Source organism: Anolis sagrei, chromosome 2, assembly GCF_037176765.1.
Source record: "Anolis sagrei isolate rAnoSag1 chromosome 2, rAnoSag1.mat, whole genome shotgun sequence".
NCBI classification, from domain to species: domain Eukaryota; kingdom Metazoa; phylum Chordata; class Lepidosauria; order Squamata; family Dactyloidae; genus Anolis; species Anolis sagrei.
This window is the reverse complement of record NC_090022.1, coordinates 78,343,172-78,361,839: the sequence shown is the minus strand read 5'-3', so window position 1 is coordinate 78,361,839 and position 18,668 is coordinate 78,343,172. Positions and strand designations below refer to the sequence as shown.

At 43.8% G+C, this 18,668-nt stretch overlaps 3 protein-coding genes across 3 annotated transcripts; 2 read left to right on the top strand and 1 right to left on the bottom strand.

Annotated features, from left to right (window-relative positions):
• The first annotated feature begins 505 nt into the window (after window positions 1-505).
• Window positions 506-8,122, top strand: ARL10 (ADP ribosylation factor like GTPase 10). The gene is made up of 4 exons (XM_060765588.2): window positions 506-916; window positions 4,644-4,812; window positions 5,242-5,417; window positions 6,086-8,122. Exons 1-4 carry the CDS (start codon window positions 719-721, stop codon window positions 6,260-6,262), a joined length of 720 nt encoding a protein of 239 aa, XP_060621571.2. The 5' UTR covers window positions 506-718; the 3' UTR covers window positions 6,263-8,122.
• Window positions 8,123-8,646: 524 nt separating this feature from the next.
• Window positions 8,647-15,428, bottom strand: NOP16 (NOP16 nucleolar protein). The gene is made up of 5 exons (XM_060765591.2): window positions 15,230-15,428; window positions 13,153-13,255; window positions 10,324-10,393; window positions 9,784-9,890; window positions 8,647-9,068 (listed from the first exon to the last, which is right to left on the bottom strand). Exons 1-5 carry the CDS (start codon window positions 15,334-15,336, stop codon window positions 8,925-8,927), a joined length of 531 nt encoding a protein of 176 aa, XP_060621574.1. The 5' UTR covers window positions 15,337-15,428; the 3' UTR covers window positions 8,647-8,924.
• Window positions 15,429-15,640: 212 nt separating this feature from the next.
• On the top strand, window positions 15,641-18,057 carry HIGD2A (HIG1 hypoxia inducible domain family member 2A). Its single transcript, XM_060765592.2, has 2 exons — window positions 15,641-15,856; window positions 17,720-18,057. Exons 1-2 carry the CDS (start codon window positions 15,712-15,714, stop codon window positions 17,884-17,886), a joined length of 312 nt encoding a protein of 103 aa, XP_060621575.1. The 5' UTR covers window positions 15,641-15,711; the 3' UTR covers window positions 17,887-18,057.
• Window positions 18,058-18,668: the final 611 nt, after the last annotated feature.

The following is an 18,668-nucleotide window of genomic DNA, read 5'->3' as shown; positions in this document are numbered from 1 at the left end:
TAATATAAGCCCAAACCTAAGGCAAGCCTTGTACAAGCCCAAAACATCCCTAACACAAGCCCAATACATGTCTAACAGAAGCTGAAGCCTAAGACAAGCCCAATATAAGCCCAAGACATCCCTAACACAAGCCGAAGCCTAAGACAAACCTTGTACTAGCCCTATACATCTCTAATACAAGCCCAAGGCACCCCTAATACAAGCCTCCTACAAGCCCAAGACATCCCTAACAGAAGTTTGCCCATGCCTGCTCTATACTGTAGAATGAATGCAGTTTGACGCCCCTTTAATTGCCACGGCTCAATCCCACAGAATCCTGGGAGTTGTAGTGTGGTAAAGTACCGGCCCTCTTCAGCAGGGAGAGTTAAGGACCTTGTAAAACTACAACTGCAGTGATCCCATGGCATGGGACCTGTGGCAGTTGAGGTGGTGGTGGTGCCAGCGTGCCTTCCTTCTCCAGCTGTTTGAGTTTGGCGTCTCCTCCTGGCAACTGGCGAGTCCCCTTTAAGGCGGCCCGTGACGTCATTGGCGGCTGGCTGGTTCGCTCCCTCCACCGGCCGGGGATTCTCTTCGGGCGCCTCTGGGCTCGAGACGGAAGCCCGGAAGGCAGGCGGGCAGGTTGCGCGCTTGCAGCAGAGCCAGGGAAGGAAGAGGAGGAGGAAGAGGGAGAGGAAGAAGAAGAAGAAGGCGGAAGGGGTAGGGGGTCTTCTCCTCCTCCATGGCTCCCTCGGCCGCCCTGAGGCACCTGGGCTTGGCGCTGGGGGCGGCGGTGGCGGCGCTGGGCTCGCTCCTCTTCATCGCCTGGAAGGTCTACTTTCGAGACGCCAACGACAGCTGCATCGGGTGGAGGGCGCGCTGGGAGCGGCAGCTGGGAGCCGAGCTGCAGCAGAAGGCGGCTTCCCAAGAGGAGGAGGAGGTACGCGTTCGCACGGTGGTGTTAACGCACTTCTATACCACTTGAACTGCCAGGGCTCAGGGCTGTGCAGCCCAGGGAGCTGCAGCTTTGTAAGGTCGATATAGCCTTCCCTTCCAAACATGTTAAGTGCAACTCCCGCTATTCCATAGCCTGGGCAGGTAAAGTGGCGCAGAACTGAATTAATTCCGTAGTGTAGATGCACGCAGGGAGGGGCTGGCCCCTCTGCCTAAACCTGGGAGGAGGGTTTTTGCATCTTACAGCAACTCTATTCGTTTCATAGGGTTTTCCTAGGCAGTTGGCCGCGTTGAGTCTCACTAGATCAAGCATGGACCAACTTGTGCAGTGCTTACTTTGAAAGGCCTTGTTATCCTCCAGAAACTTTGTTTTTGTGGCTGTCCCAAACTATGTTGGAGTGGTTGAGACTGGATGAGATATCCACTGAAAAACTAGAGCAGAATGTGCTGCAGGATATGCCGCAAAAACAAAGTTTGGGCAGTTTAATCAACTTTCCCTGTGTATGCCGCTTAAGCAACTGAGGGGGAAAAGGAAGGGGCCTGAGGCTGTGAGGAATGGTGGGAGTTGGAGTCCAAAACACCATGCCTGCACTAGACCGACAGACAAACCTCTGCACCTGATATTTGTTGGTGATCTCCATCCACTATGTACCACCATCCTTGTTCCTGGGCTATACATCTCATTTCCTAATTGGTTCCATCATAAAAACACAGGGAAAGTTGATTAAACTGCCCAAACGTTGTTTTTGCGGCATATCCTGCAGCACATTCTGCTCTAGTTTTTCAGTGGATATCTCATCCAGTCTCAACCACTCCAACATAGTTTGGGAGAGCCACAAAAACAAAGTTTCTGGAGGATAACAAGGCGTTTCAAAGTAAGCACTGCACAATGAAACGGGAAATGACACTTTCCAACCAGGAGCATAACATTTTTCAGATTTTGCTACCTGTTGTAATCAGAGCTGATCCTGCTTAGCTTCTGAGATCAAAGAGGATCTGTTGTCTTTAGGAGAGGAGTGTGTGCATGTTTATATATAGGTATATATGCATATGTATAGGTCTTGAGATACATGCCTTCGAGTCCTCTTTCAACTGACATCAATCCCATGAATTTCATAGGGTTTTATTGAAGGCTTTCATGGCCAGAATCACTGGGTTATTGTGAGTTTTCTGGGCTGTATGGCCATGTTCCAGAAGCATTCTTTCCTGACGTTTTGCCTGCATGTATGGCAAGCATCTCAGTGGTTGTGAGGTCTGTCGGAAACTGAGCAAGTGGGGTTCATATATCTGTGAAATGTCCAGGGTGGGAGAAAGAACTCTTGTCTGCTTGAGGCATGTGTGAATGTTGCAAATGACTGGCTTGATTAGCATTTAATGACCTTGCAGCTTCAAAGACTGGCTGATTGCTGCCTGGAGGGAATCCTTTGTTGGGAGATGTTAGCTGGCTCTGATTTATTCTTGTCCGAAATTCCCCCCCTTTTTGAGTGTTGTTTTTTTATTTAATGTTCTGGTTTTAGAGTTTTTTTTAATATTGGTAGCCAGTTTTTGTTCATTTTCATGTTGTCCTTTCTGTTAAAATTGTCCACATGCTTGTGGATTTCAATGGCTTCTCTGTGTAGCCTGACATGGTGGTTGTTAGAGTGGTCCAGCATTTCTATGTTCTCAAATAATATGTCCAGGTTGTTTCATCAGATGCTGTACTATGACTGACTTCTCAGGTTGAGTTAGTGTGCATTGCCTTTCACGTTCCTTGATTCGTGATTGGACGCAGCGTTTTGTGGCTGCTATGTAGACTTGTCCACAGCTGCATGGTATATGATAGACTCTGGCAAAGATGAGAGGATCACTAAAAAAGCAGGGGAATTCCACACAAGAATCAATCAAGGCCAGCTAACACATCCCAACAAAGGATTCCCCTAGGCAGTAACCAGCCAGGCTTTGAAGCTGCAAGGTAATTAAATTCTTATCAAAGTGGCCATTTGCAACAGAGGTTTAACCCACTGCGCCACCGGGGGCTCCCAACGTCATACATGCTAAGTTGGGACATCACCCTTAGAGGCTGAAGGAGTAGTATTTATTATTTATTTATTTGTTGCATTTGTTGACCGCCATTCTCAGCCCTAGGGCGACTCACGGCGGTGTACAACATATAAAAAGACAATTTACAATAAAGCCATAACAAAATATCAACATATCACTAATACCACAATAATATAATTACACTAAACAATCCGCTCCGTCTCATCGTAGAATCATAACCAATCCCGTAATCCATATTCCGTTCCAGTCGTCATTACCAATTATTGTAGCACTCAGTTAAATGCCTTCTCAAATAGCCATGTTTTTAGGCTCTTACGGAAAGACATAAGGGAGAGCGCCTGTCTGATGTCAACAGGGAGAGTGTTCCACAACCAGGGGGCCACCACCGAGAAGGCCCTCTCTCTCGTCCCCGCCAGACGTGCCTGTGAGGCAGGTGGGATCAAGAGAAGGGCCTCCCCAGACGATCTCAAGGCCCTCGTGGGCTCATAGGCCAAGATGCGGTCCGAAAGGTATTTTGGGCCGGAACCGTTTAGTATCCGAAATGGATCATGACCTGTTGGGATCACAACCTAATTGGGGTATTTATTTATTAATTATTTATTTAATTCACTTGTATACCACTTTTCTCCTCCTAGCGGGGGACTCAAGATAATTATGGCAACATTTAATGCCTCACATACAGAAACTGAACATGATAATAATAACATACAATTATCAATTAAATCATAAAAGGAGACATCATTTCACATTGAAACATGGAATTTAAAACATATCAATATAAACATTACAATCACAATCCAACAGAGTTTTTTTGGTAATTGGTAGCAGAGTTTATTTGGTAATGGATGAGAAGGTTTGTGAAGGTAACATTTTCTATAAGAAGCCTCACAAGTTGTCCTTTGCTGCTTTTACCATATGCTGCCTTTGGTCAGTTGCTCCAAGAGGGAGAACATTAAAAAATAGTTGGTGTAGGAAAGAAAAGAAAATTATTCTGCTCTATCCTACCCTGCCCCAGCTCTATTACATAGCAGTGGATGTTGTCGTTTTTGATTTCCTAAGTAATAATAATAATACTTTATTTGTATCCTGCTGCATCTTTCCAAGGGGACTCAGAGCACTCACAATATAATCACGCAAATCATCTCAACAACAACACACATAAATATATCCAATTTACATTAAATCAACAGTAACAAGGCAAACAATATAAAATTGTAATTTATCTAGGTCAGTGGTCCTCAACCTGTGGAAACTCAGATGTTTTTGGTCTTCAAATCCCAGAAATCTTAACAGCTGGTAAACTGGTTGGGATTTCTGCGAGCTGAGGCCAAAACACCTGGAGACCAACAGGTTGAGAACCACTGATCTAAGTAATCTATCTCATGCTTCGATTCCTATAATAACAAGCTTACACTCTACATCAGTGGTTTTCAACCTGTGGGTCCCCAGGTGTTTTGGCCTACAAATCCCAGAAATCCCAGCCAGTTTACCAGCTGTTAGGATTTTTGGGAGTTGAAGGCCAAAACATCTGGGGACCCACAGGTTGAGAACCACTGCTCTACATGGACATGAGGTCTGATATCTCTGTTGTGAAAGAAAGCCACTGATGTGCCAGCAATGAATATTCCCCTCTCAACACAGCTCAGACTAACTCAAACCATTTATTTTTGCAGCCACATACATGTGAATATCAAATTTTAGTTCTTGGTTTGGATGGAGCTGGAAAGAGCAGCATTATCCATTACGTCTGCAATACAGAAGCTCAGGAAGACATAGCACCCACGCAGGGCTTCAACTCAGTGCAACTACAAGCCAATGGACTCCAGCTGGACCTCCTAGAGGGTATGTACTATCAGACATTGGTAGGCAAAGCAGAGGTTGAAAAAGGCTCAGTGTGGGAGAATGGAGTGGCTCTTCTTTGTTGCAGTCAAGATGAGTCAGAAGCTTATTCTAATCTAAACCATCACATCAGACATTGTTGCATGGTTTTGTGGGGGAGGAAATGATGTCTAGAAGCTCTAGCTGGAAATGGGAATTGCCTCCTTGAATGCTGGGGAGATACAGTAATGCCTAGCTCTTGTCTTGTCTGTTCTTATCCCCATGTGTGTGTCCCATCCCATCAATAATGTTTGTAAGCCTTTGGAGCAGAAACTCTTCAGATGTCACAGACACTGATAAAAAATAACTTCCCTTTCAATTTAAATTCTCTCTTGAGATGCTGATGTTTTTGAAAGCTGTATGAATTTTGACTACTTTTTTTTAACATCCCAGTTGGTGGCAGCCAGAATCTACGCTTCTACTGGAACCACTACCTGAGCAAAGCCCATGTTCTGGTGTTTGTAGTGGACTCGGCAGATGGCTCTCGCCTTCACATTGCCCAGCAGGAACTCCACTGCCTGCTATCTGAGGACTCTCAGTTACCTTTGATAGTGTTGGCTAACAAACAGGTAGGTATCTTGGCACCTTTTATCCAGGACTGCCTAGGACAAGGTTAGAGAATCTTTGGCCCTTAATGCAATTCAGTCCCATCCAGCATTGCCACTGCTAAAGGATTATGTGTAATGCATTGGCATCCAAAATCCCTGGAGGGTCAATATTTCCATACGGATTTAGAAGTCTAGTATATCTAGACACTTTAATCCTCTGAGTGTTTTTCTGTATTAACATTTAGTCCTAATAGTGTCATGGTAAAGGTTTTAGTTTCAAGTGTGACTGTTTCCATTTCAGCCATACTTGTGGGATTTATGCAGCCCTCCAGATGAACTATGACTTTAAACATTATTGACTCTTGGCTATGATGGCTAGCACTCCTGAGAGTTGTAGTCTAACATTTGGAATGGCAAAGGATTCCCACTTCTGCTTCACATCCTCCTACTTGTGAGATGGAGGTGTGAATGCTGATAAAAACATAACAGAATATGTTTCAGTTTGGTCAGTGGCTCTGTTCCTCAGTCCTGGTCCTCCATGTTTTGAATTTTTTCTCCCAGGGTCCCTACCTTTTTAACTATGTTGATTTGAAGTTTAAAAATATCTAGAACAACAATGGTTGAGCACCTTTGTTTTATGATAAGGCATCTAGGAGCTACTGTTGAAACAATATCTGTTTTTATTCAAGGACAAGAGTGATGCACTGAGTGTGACAGAATTAAAGAAGGAGCTGGGCTTGCACACATTGAACAATGAGCGGGAATTCTTTCTGCTGCCCACAAGTGCCACCTATGCTGGCCTGGATACAGCAAACAGTGTTCTCCATCTGAAAAACCTACTGATCAAGCTTCTTGTCCAGACCTGAAGGGTTGACATTTCAATGATACTGAAGCCAGGTGGACTTTCCATGACTTTGTTCTTCACAGCAGCTGCTGCTTCAGATGCTTTCCCTGCAGAGTAAGAAAACTCTTCTGGGTATTCCCTCAACTTTTTTTTAACTTACAGGGCTTTGTTGCCCATATGACCTTGGAAACCAAACCTACTGTTTGGTGGAAGCATTGCAGAGGTAGACAGAGTGGTTCATTGGAAAAACACAATTCTTGGAATAGAGCTAAGAACATAATACTATGAACTGTATGGTTAGGACTATCATTTTCTTTTTATAAGACCTACTGTCATCAGTATAGAAAGAATGAACTTGCCCAGTGATAAGCAAATGTTTCCATTTGCTAGCCTGTGGATGGACTGGAATATTCTGCCCAATATTGTCATTTTGGATAGATACATTTGGCAGAGAACAGGGTGCGTTATCTCAGGGTAACTGGAAGCAAAGTCTTAAGTGTGTAAACAGCTGCACCGAAGACTTATCCCAGTGCTTTTAAAGGAATCAGGTGCACTCCTGACCAGTGATTATACAAGATAAATACCTGGTAGCCTAGCCACCAGCCCAAGACAACTGCTAGGTAAAGTGTGTCATCACAACTCCACCGCCCACAAACAGCCTCCCGCAGTACTCTTGCAGCCAGCGGCATTTTTCTTCTCTGCTTTGAACAGATATCCAATTGGTTTTCACAAAACAGTTCTTCTGTAGTACTTAATAGAAATGTATTTGCTGGTTGCCTCTGAAGTAATACCTGTAGCTGGGCTACGTCCTAGAAGGGCTACACAAGTGGAACATTATACGCAAGTAGGTGCAGGTGAGGAATTCACTCAGGATAACTTCTACAGCAATGTAGCTGAGCATCCCTTTCTTTGTCTGCAGCTCCGTTTAATCTTTATCACTCAAGGGCTAAGTCCAACCATGTGATTTTGCTCTGCCCTGGAAGCAACAAAGAATTTCTACACAGGCTCCAGCTAGAATCATGGCTGTGGCATAAGACAGCAAATCACCCCATATGGGCTACCAATGATTTTGAGCCATTTACTTTCAGGGTAAACAAAACTGGCCTTCACCAGATTGCTATTTTGCCTCTGGAGGAAGGTATTTGGCCAGCCAGACCTGTGCAGGGAGTTTATTCTCAGTAGCAGGCAATTAACCCAGCTATTACATTTGCCACTGCCTCTCCCCTTGCCTCCACTGCCTCCCCTCCCATAACCCCTTTTCTGTAGCAGGTGAACAGAAATATTGCCTGAGTATGCACTAGGCTTTTATTAAAGCTGACAATCTCTCCTTAATCCCCATTATTTTATCCTGTCACAATATATAGGGAGGTTTATTTGTGACAATAAATGCTAAAACTCAGTTTATATGTCCTGTAGCAAATTAATATTGGTAAATAATTGTTTACATGAGGTTTTATTTCTGTGTTGCTAAATGTTGACTTGTTACCTCAGATATGAGATGTGAAATCCTCAGACCTGGGAAAAAATAGAAAAATGCATCATAGACAGTAATGCTGCTAGGAAGGGCAAGCTCAAGGAATATTAACCCATGGCCCCTTCACTGGACTTAATTCAGGCCTTAGAAGCTTTTCTGGACAGATAACCACACAATAGGCATTAATCCAAGCAAGAATTGTTCTCTCCTGATGCTTCAGAAAGCTTACCAAGGCCAACTTTCCTTGTGAGTCTCTACACGATCATCTCAGGTTTGGCCTCTAGACCCACTAAAACAGAGGATTAAATATTACTGTAAATAGTGGAGCAAAGTCAATAGGTTTCAAGAATGTTTCTGCATCAACCTATTTATATTCTTTATTAAACTATATTTGAAATATGTCTGCAACCAGTGGTCTGTTTCCTTGACCCAAGGATGCACCAGAACTTCCCTTAGCACAAGTTCTACAAAGGGGGAAAAATCCTACTAATGTTTCCAGTAGCAGATTCTGGCTCTTCCTCTATGTCTGGTAGGATGATATTTCTTAATGGGACTGTCACACACTTAATATGATGACCTCCCTTGGAGGGGCTATTGCAAAAGAGATTAGCTCTTACTGGATACCGCTTGTTAGCTCTTGCAATATCTATGAAGGTGGCCACATTCCCTTGTAGGGAAGCAACACAAATGCCACCATTCTTTTGCTGGCCCGTTTCCTTAGCTCCATGCTTTTATGCTCCCTCAAATTCTATAAAATGCTTATTTCTAATTCCTGCCATGGGTTTTTGTTTTTTTTGTGGGAAACCTATCCACAGCCACTATACTCAGATGTTATATATCATATTACTCTAGAAGTGCAAAAACTCTGGCCTCACAAAGAGCAAGTGCATGCATTACAATTTTTTAGCCATACTTTTTTCTTGACACAAGGGTTGGAAAAGTTGTTTATTTCAACCAGGATCACTCCAAAGGAAATCATACTGCAAGAACATGAAAGCTGTAAATGCAAAACAGCAAGGGTTCTCCACCAGTCCCAAATTATTACCACAAGTCTCATCTGCACAAACACTTTTCCCATCTTCTCTCTCGAAAGGACAGAATGGTATCTAATCCCAATTTCAATTATTGGGCACTAGTCACCAAAAGTGGCATCTGAAGTAAAGCAGTTGTAGATAGTAAAGGTTCCTCTATCCATAACTGGCAAGTAAAATCACTGCTCATCCATCTTCTCCTGTTTTAGAGAATCAATGAATGCTTGGTACTCCTCAGGATAGAAGCGTTTGTACACATTGATCTTCCTCTTTATTTGCTTTGGTGTGTCCTGGTAATAGTTTTTCTCATCGCGAGCCATTTTCTGGTAGGTTAAGAAGAAAAACAGTTACTGTAAGTATATGCAGCAGTGTTAACTGACAGCCTTAGAAAGCCTTCTGCACCCAGAATGCAAGTAGCATACAATAAGGAGAGGCTCAGAGGTACAAACATGAGACACTGGGAACTCTAGCTCACATATGCTCCAGTCAGGCACCTTACAAATTTACTCTGACTGCCAGAGGGTAGCTGGAAAAGCAATCCCTGCTGCTACTTTTCCCAACCTGGAAATAACAGTGGGCACCTTGTTTACTGCATGGCTTTTATCCCAATTATGATATCAAATATTGCATGAAATCAGCAGTGCACAAGGCTCACTGAATCCCAAGGTGGAGGCTCAGTCAGTTCCTAGAAGCATCAGTTAAAAATGCATCATGGCTCCTTTCTGCACATTGCTGTACACAAAATAAATGAAAAATCAAAACCACAAAAGTGCAGTCAGAAACTCTGGGTGTCCTCAGAAGGCAAATGCAACCCACTAGAGTTCTCAAAGAATTAAATGTGTTTTGTCTGGCAAAGAAAATATGAAGTCAATAGGCTGGAAAGAAGCAGGCAATAAAATGGGCAATGAATGCCCCCAATTATATCTTGCCTGACAGACTAAGAATTCCTGAAAACTGAAAATTTTAATGGCAGCAGTTAAAAACATGCAAACACAAGGTTTTCCGGTTTCTCTGTCTTCTGAAAAATGAATGACCCACCTTGAAATTTTCGCCATAATTCCGGATCATGTGCTGGACATAGTCAATAAGATCTTTGGAGAGGGTCTCTGATTTCTTCTCAGGAAGGCTGGCCTCATATTCCAACTCTGATGTATAGAAGAAAAGGCAATAAGACAGAAGAATACACTCTCAAAAGCCTGTGCTGGCATAAATGAACCAGCAAAATTCAGCTAACAGATTATTATAACAACTAGGCTCAGTAACAGAAAGGCCCAGACTGTCTATGAAAAAATGAAAACAACCAACACGGCATATTCATATTAAACTCTATCTTTGGCAATGTTATGGCTGCTTGACAATGAAACCTCACACAATCAAGAAAGCTGTACTTAATTTGACTGGGAAAAGTCCAAAGGCAATTGGATGCCTCAGGATGTGCATTGCAAAAATTCAAATAAAGAGTCTCCCCCCCCCCCCCCCCCCAAACTAGGAAATAGGGCGGGTTATAAATAAAGATTATTATTATTATTTAATTACAAAGCATCAGACCAGCATTTTCAATAGAAAGACAATACCAACCATTTATTACATATGGCTTTCGCACTATTTTTGTCTTGGTTTCTTGGCCATCCACGTCCATTTTCATCCCCTGTTTTTAAAAGAAATGATGGCCCATGTTATACATATGAAACATAAAAATTAATGCATTGCTAGTTTTAAACTCAACCCTTCACTAAAGCTGGAGTTCACGCATTTTTACAGGATTTTAAAGGTTCCCTACTATTTTCTCTCCCCCTTCTTTATCTTAATAATGTTCTTTTTTCCAGACACAAGAATAGTTTAAAGGTCTTATAAATTGCAATGTCTCTCTTAATTTGTCTTTCAGGATTATGCAAATATTGTAACATGGGTTTCTAAGGTATTATTTGACAGAGTGTAACTGATAATAATAAATATGTCATCTCAGATAACTACACGATGCAAACTGATAACTTTCACTAGAAATAGACTATGATTAGAAATCCACATTGCTCATCTGTGAAGATGGACACCTTTAGGTGTTAATGGCATAATCTATTCCCTATCAAAGCCAACCCAGAAAAAACTGCTGGGCTAAATTTATTTATTTATTTACCGCTTTTCTCAGCCCCTGGGGGGACTCAAAGCGGTTCACAACAAAGTAAATGGCAAAATTCAATGCCTCACAAAATATAAAATGCATCACATAACTAACATAACATATAACAGTAGATTAAAACCAATACACTATAAAACATCGGGCATAGACAAACACAAAACATTCGACATTGCACCAATCCTGAAGTCTAAAGTGAGGCAATATAAATGTCAAAATTCAACTAAAAAAACTTAATCATTTTTTCACTACAAACCATAGGTGATCAACATCAGACCCTGAGAGGTAATCTTGGTGTTCCACAAATGACCATGATCCCTTCTTTCTAACACACAGAAAATGGTTTCCCAACTTTAAAAAATCTTTTTTAAAAGAGTAAAACATTTCCCCAAAGGCTTATCATAGTATTAATGTTCGTAAAGCTGTAATTATGTAATTGATCGTATCCTTTTCACTGCCCTAAAGCATTTGATCTTCTCTGAAATGGAACTGCTGAACAGCTCTCACAGTCAGGAGTTCCCTCGCTGTTGGCGTAAATATCATGTTTTTATTATTTTAGACCACAGTGGATAACTGTGGAAGGCCGGAGTGCCTCATTAGGCCCCTAGGAGATCTTGGAGGACTGTGCCTACCCTTGCCAATAAAACACCCTTTTAACTCTCAAATACTTGGGTAACTAGGGTTACAGCCTGTGCTGGACGGGGTCGCACTCCCCTTGAAGGCGCAGGTTCGCAGCTTGGGTGTGACCCTGGACTCATCGCTGAGCCTGGAGCGGTGACCAGGGGAGCATTTGCACAGCTTCGGCTCGTGCGCCAGCTGCGCCCGTATCTTGGGAAGTCTGACTTGGCCACGGTGGTACACGCTTTGGTCACATCCCGCCTCGACTACTGCAACGCTCTCTACGTGGGGCTGCCCTTGAAGACGGCCCGGAAGCTTCAGCTAGTCCAACGCGCGGCAGCCATGTTGTTAACGGGAGCAGGACGCAGAGAGCATACAACGCCCCTGCTGTCCCAGCTCCACTGGCTGCCGATTCGCTACCGGGCCCAATTTAAGGTGCTGGTGTTATCCTACAAAGCCCTAAACGGTTCCGGCCCAAAATACCTTGCAGACCGCATCTCGGCCTATGAGCCCACGAGGGCCTTGAGATCATCTGGGGAGGCCCTTCTCTCGGTCCCGCCTGCCTCACAGGCACGTCTGGCGGGGACGAGAGAGCGGGCCTTCTCGGTGGTGGCCCCCCGGCTGTGGAACACCCTCCCTGTTGAAGTTAGACAGGCGCCCTCCTTGATGGCCTTTCGTAGGGGCCTGAAAACGTGGCTCTTCGAGCAGGCCTTCAACTGAGTGTATCTTGAAACGACACTGGAATGGACTAGGACTATGAATTTTGGCTATGACCCCAGGACTGGACGAAGCGGATTTTTAGTATAAGTATATGTTATGTTTGTATTGTCTGGTTTGTATTGTCTTGATTTATTGTACACTGTCTTTTTGTTGCTGTTCACCGCCCCGAGTCGCCTTCGGGCTGAGAGGGGCGGTCAATAAATGCAAATAATAAATAATAAATAAATAAAATAATAAATAAATTCTGAGTTCCAAAAACTGGCCCCAGGAAGCCCGCAGGATGTGGTGGGAATGTACTCCGTGTCCCCTGTGGACATCATAGAGCATTTTCATGCAAAATATTTGTATAAAATTGAAAACAAATTGGTCCAGGAAGGGGGAAAATAAACATGATGGAACACCCTTCATATCCCCTAGAGTGCATTTACAGGGATTTTGGAGAGAGAGAAAAAATCTAAATAAAATATTTTGGACCCCATCCTCTGGCTATCCGTTTTAAACTATATGTTTCTCCTGTACAGACAGTCCTCAAGTTATGAACAAGATAGGTTCTTCACTGCACTTTCTGTCCCTGTGAGAATTGGATTTGGCTTGTTGTGGAAACAAGAATTGGGGATAAAGCTTCAGTGGAGACACCTTTTCCCCATGATAAGCCTTTCAGGAGTGAATTTCCCTTCCAAGGGGTAGATTTCTTTCACTTCCTGTTGTCTCACCCCCATTCTTAACTATGGGTAGCTTGTAAGTCGGATGTTTGTAACTCGGATACTGCCTGTATACACTTTGTGTTTAGGCAGAGACCACAGGACATCCACTGATTCCTTTGTTCTGGCTTCCGGTAGTTCTTCCCAACTGTAAGCTTTGATTTAGGTTATCTCCCTTGACTTGTGGACAACAAAACCTATTTTGAGCTCACACAGCATCACCTGTTTGCTTACCTTTCGAATGGGAACAGCTTTGTTTGGATCAACAGCCAAACCCATTTCAGCCAAGTTCTGTGATACTGTTTTGGACCGATCCCAGGCATGTCGTATTTGGGAACTGAGAAGAAATTAAACAGATAAACCTGTCCATTAATGCTGTGCATTTTTGCACTAACTTTCCTCTCTTAGTAACCATCACGCAACAGATTTGCTACTGAGAAACAGCATCAGCTCTTCTACAGACACCTGTCCAGAGATCTTGAGATGATGAATATTACTGTTATTCGCCCATAGTAACCTTATAATAATTTAACACATCTATAAATTAAGCCATTAGGATTTAAAGTCTTTTTTCCTCCACAAATTACACTGGTCAACACACATTTTGGTGCCTCAAATGTTAGCCCTGCTTCCGTTCATTCCAAAAATAGCACCAGTTTTTCACCCATCAGTTCATTTTTGAGATACAGAATGTATGCCATGTATCAGTCTTCATCCTCTTGCCCATAGAAACTATGATAACCCTATCTAAGAAACTAGAACTGATGTGGTCTATCCAGTGCAATTTTCCGAATCAGCATCCCAAAGGATTCCAGTAATGGGCCTAAAAACTAAGAAAAAACTAAGGAAAATGTGTTGCTGTTGGGCTGTGTTATCTAACTATGAAATACACTGCAGCTGGTATAGAACTAAATATGAAGTATGCATCACAGCACAACTCCAGAAAAGCATCTAATTCTTGATCTACTCCCTGAACAGAAGCTTGACTGCAGTCTTCTTGCTTTTGCATTGATAGTTCCGAATGATGATGCAGCCATTCCTTCTTTACAGGCATCCTAGGAAAACTCATCTTGAAGACCTAAAAATTCTTAGAGAGGTGTTCTCTTGAGCCCTGAATGGTTTGGGACCCACCTAACTGCGTGACCGCATTTCTGTGTACGAACCCACGCAATCTCTTCGATCATCTGGAGAGGCCCTGCTCTCGCTTCCACCTCCCTTGCAGGCACGATTGGTGGGGACGAGGGAGAGGGCCTTCTCTATGGTGGCCCCCTGACACTGGAACTCATTCCCCAAGGATATCAGACAAGCCCCCACATTGGCAGTCTTTAGGAGGAACCTGAAAACGTGGCTGTTCCAGTGTGCCCTCCCTGAATAAAGGAAACAATCCCCTGCAAAATATCCTGAGAAGCACTTTAATTACCCATTGGGTTGTTCTCTACTTTTGGTTTGAAACCCTCCTACTAGATACATCCTCTGTTCATGTCCAGCATTTATTTTTAAAGTTTTAACTATTACATCTGGCCCAGCCATAGGTTTTTAAATTCTTGTGTGTTATTGTCTACGTGTGAGTTATACTAATTGTATTGTTTATTTGGCTTATTGCTTGTTGTTTTTATTGATGTGTTGTTGGGCTTGATGTCATGTAAGCTGCCCCGAGTCCCTTGGGGAGCTGGTGGTGGAGTACAAATAAAGTTATTATTATTATTATTATTATTATTATTATTATTATTATTGCTAAAACAAAGAAGCAAGATCTGTATCTGCGGTTTTCCACTTTCATTGAGGTCCTGTGCCCCTAAGCGCAGCGGATGTGTGATTTTCTGTCTTTGGGTGCATCTCCACTGTAGAGTGAATACGGCTTGACTCCACTTGAATTGCCACGGCTGAATGCTGTGGAACCCTAGGATTTGTAGTTTGTTGAAGTACTTTATGAAATCTAAAGGCTTTGTGAAACCACACTTTCCAGGATCTTACAACATTGTGCCATGGCAACTAAAGTGGGGTCAAACTGTATTCACTCTATAGCAGGCATGGGCAACTTTAGCCCTCTATCCAGGTGCTTTGGACTTCAACGCCCAGAACTCCTAACAGCCGGCTGTTAGGAATTGTGGGAGTAGAAGTCCAAAACACCTGGAGGGAGGGCCGAAGGATGCCTATGCCTGCTCTAAAGCGCTTAAGCGGCTGAGGGGGGAAAGGAAGGGGCCTGAGGCTGTGAGGAATGGTGGGAGTTGAAGTCCAAAACACCTAATGAGAGGGCCCAAGTCTGCCCAGGCCTAATGTAGCTGCACCCCATGAAAGCCTTCCTACTCACCATTTTATCCGGGGCGCCGATTTCTTCCGGGCAGCTTTGTTCAACTTCTTGCGGTTGATGTTGTAGTTATACTTTCGCCGCCGCTGCTTCTGCTTGGCTTTCGGCATGGTCGCTCACTCGCCTCTCCTGAGGCTGACACCACTTTCCTCACGCGGAGCCGAAGTCCTCGTCTGCGCAGCCGCAGAATCAGCAAAATTGCCGCGCATTGGCCGACGGGAGTGGTAGTTCTGCGTGCCCGCCAGTGCTGTCGATTTCATAGAAGAACGGCTGACTGGACTACAACTCCCAGCATCCCTCAGTCCAACTAATGGCTCGCATTACACGGAAAAGCTAGCTGGACTACATCCCCCAGCAGTACATAGTACAATAATGTTCATTAGAAGAACGCGATTGGCTGCAGAGGAGGTTCCGTCGCCTATTGATGACGGAGGCCGTGGAGAGTCATTAAGGTGCGGAGTGGTGTTGTTCGCCTCTCGCTCGTCATGGCGCAGGCCCCTCCGCCTCCGCTTGACCCCAGCCGGCCCCCTTTGATCGAGGGCTTCCAGCCGGGCGCTTACCACCACCGCGAGGAGGGCTTCGCGGACAAGTTCATGCGCAAGACCCGCGAGAACCCGCTGGTGCCCATCGGTAAGGAGAGGGCAAGCTTCGCACCCCTTGAACCGCCAGGTGTTTTGGCCTTCAACTCCCACAGGTCTGTTAGGAAACCCAGGCCTACAACGTCTTGAGCCTTCTCCGCCGAAGAGTGCTGGTGCCTCACCAAACTACAACTCCCAGGATTCCATAGCATAGAGCCCTGCCAGTTAAAGTGGCGTCAAACTGGGCTAATGTCATCGTGTAGGTGCCCCCTGCAGGTAGAATGCAGCCCTGAGTTTTATCCATAAAGCTAAACTGATTTATAAACTAATTTAAATGTAATATTATTTCTAATTCCCAGAAAACGCTCTTGTTATTCAATCATTAGAATCACAGAGTTGGAAGAGACCTCATGGGCCATCCAGTCCAACCTCCTGCCAAGAAGCAGGAAAAATGCATTCAAAGCACCCCCGACAGATGGCCATCCAGCCTTTGTTTAAAAGCTTCCAAAGAAGGAGCCTCCACCACATTCTGGGGCAGAGAGTTCCACTGCTGAACAGCTCTCACAGTCAGGAAGTTCTTCATGTTCAGGTGGAATCTCCTTTCTTGTAGTTTGAAGCCATTGCTCCGTGTCCTTGTCTCCAGGACAGCAGAAAACAAGTTTGCTCCCTCCTCCCTATAACTTCCTCTCACGTATTTATACATGGCCCTCATCATGTCTCCTCTCAGACTTCTCTTCAGGTTAAACATGCCCAACTCTTTATGCTGCTCTTCATAGGGATTGTTCTCCAGACCCTTTATCATTTTAGTCATCCTCCTCTGGACACATTCCAGCTTGTCATTATCTCTGTTCAATTGTGGTGCCCAGAATTGGACACAATATTCCAGGTGTGGTCTAACCAAGGCAGAATAGAGGGGTAGCATGACTTCCCTGGATCTAGACACTATATTCCTATTGATGTACGCCAAAATCCCATTGGCTTTTTTGTCACCACATCACATTGTTGGCTCATGTTTAACTTGTTGTCCACGAGGACCCCAAGATCTTTTTCACATGTACTGCTCTAGACCCAGGCGTCCCCCATTCTGTATCTTTACAGAGGAGTGCATCCTCATTATACTGTGTTATAATCCAGGCATGGGCAAACTCCGGTCCTCCAGGTGTGTTGGAATACAACTCCCACAATTCCTAACAGCCTATTGGTTGGGTTGCTTTGAGTTTTACAGGCTGTATGGCCATGTTCCAGAATGCTTCCAGAACATGGCCATACAGTCTGAAAAACCCACAGCAACCCAGTGATTCCATCCATGAAAGCCTTAGACAGCCTATCGGTTATTAGGAATTGTGGGAGTAGTACTCCAGATTAAGATTTTCTCTCTAGGAATCTAGGTCCTCTGGGGCAACTCTGTGGTCACCTTTTGCTAGAAGTCATGCTGCAGGACCTAGAGATTCTGAGAGAAAATATCTGGATCAAATCTAATAATCAAATCTGCAAACATTAAGCCTGCAAACGTGGAACGCCAAGTGTCATTAGCAATACCCCAAATACCGAGAACCTAGATATTCCTTGAGAAGTGTTCTTTCGGGTTTAATAAACACTATTTTTGTTTGCAGTTTCCTACTTTTTGCAGAGATCCTGTGTTCTAATCTGTAAAAGTGGAGGGTGTTCTGTTCTTGGGAAAATGTTGCTTTGCCATCTTGTCCCTTTGGTATTTATTTATTTTTTTAAAATACTTCCTATATCCTCTCTATTTTAACCCAAGGTTTTTGCCTTGTAGAGAAATTGCAATTTTACCAATGGGCAGGGGATACTGAGACTAAATTAAAATGAACTTCTCTTTAGACAGTTGATTTTCTGTCCACAAGATGATCTCATGTTGCTTTTTGACACATGCCTCTCTTGTCCTTTTCTATAGGCTGCCTTGGTACAGCAGGAGTCCTAACTTATGGGCTCATCTGTTTTAAGAGGGGCAACACTCGCCAGTCCCAGATAATGATGCGGGCACGAATCCTGGCTCAGGGCTTCACCGTTGCAGCCTTGGTCGTGGGTGTGGTTGTTACGGCACTGAAGCCCAAGAAGTGAACACACTGCTACCATGCAGGAAAATGTGACTGTCCGTGCCATGTAGCCTAGGAATGGGTCTTTCTAACATGGACGCGGCACTTGTCTTCCAGGATGATGTCTCAGAGTTATGCTGCCAGAAGGCTCTAGACTTTTATATTACTGCTAATATATTCAAGTGATTCAACCTTGTCACTGGTGTATACATTTCTTTTTCTGTCTTATAAGACCAGTGTCTTGGAGCATATGACATTAGCAAAGCTTATTGGGAGAAAAGGGTGTGGGCAATTCTGTTTCTAAACACACACATACACATATACTACACATCTTTGGGATTAGATATTATGGGGGGAAAATAACATGGGCAAGTGGTAATACATATAGAGAGTATCATTTCTCTTTTTGAAACACACTCATAGCCAAAGATTGGTGAGATAAAGTCTTTTCTGATCTGTGGTCATGTCCCCACTTGCTGAATTGCACTGAAATGATGAACTTGATCTCTCTTGATCTCTTTGCCAACTCTTTATATATCCATGTACTGTTCCTGCACATATTGATATTTGTCAATCATTCAAAAACAAAAACAAAAACCCATGCCATAATTTGAAATGCAAGAAGGATGTTGCCCTAATTCATACAGAAGTTCTTCATGGAAATTTATTCTGAGATCCCAGGTGCAATGCCGGGCATGGATGGGAAAATCTTCATTTGTGTGAGGACTGTGAGTTGAATTGCAACACTAGGCACCTGTAGCATCAATGGAAAGGCTGGGAAAGGAAACCAGCTGCTGGTTCTTTCAA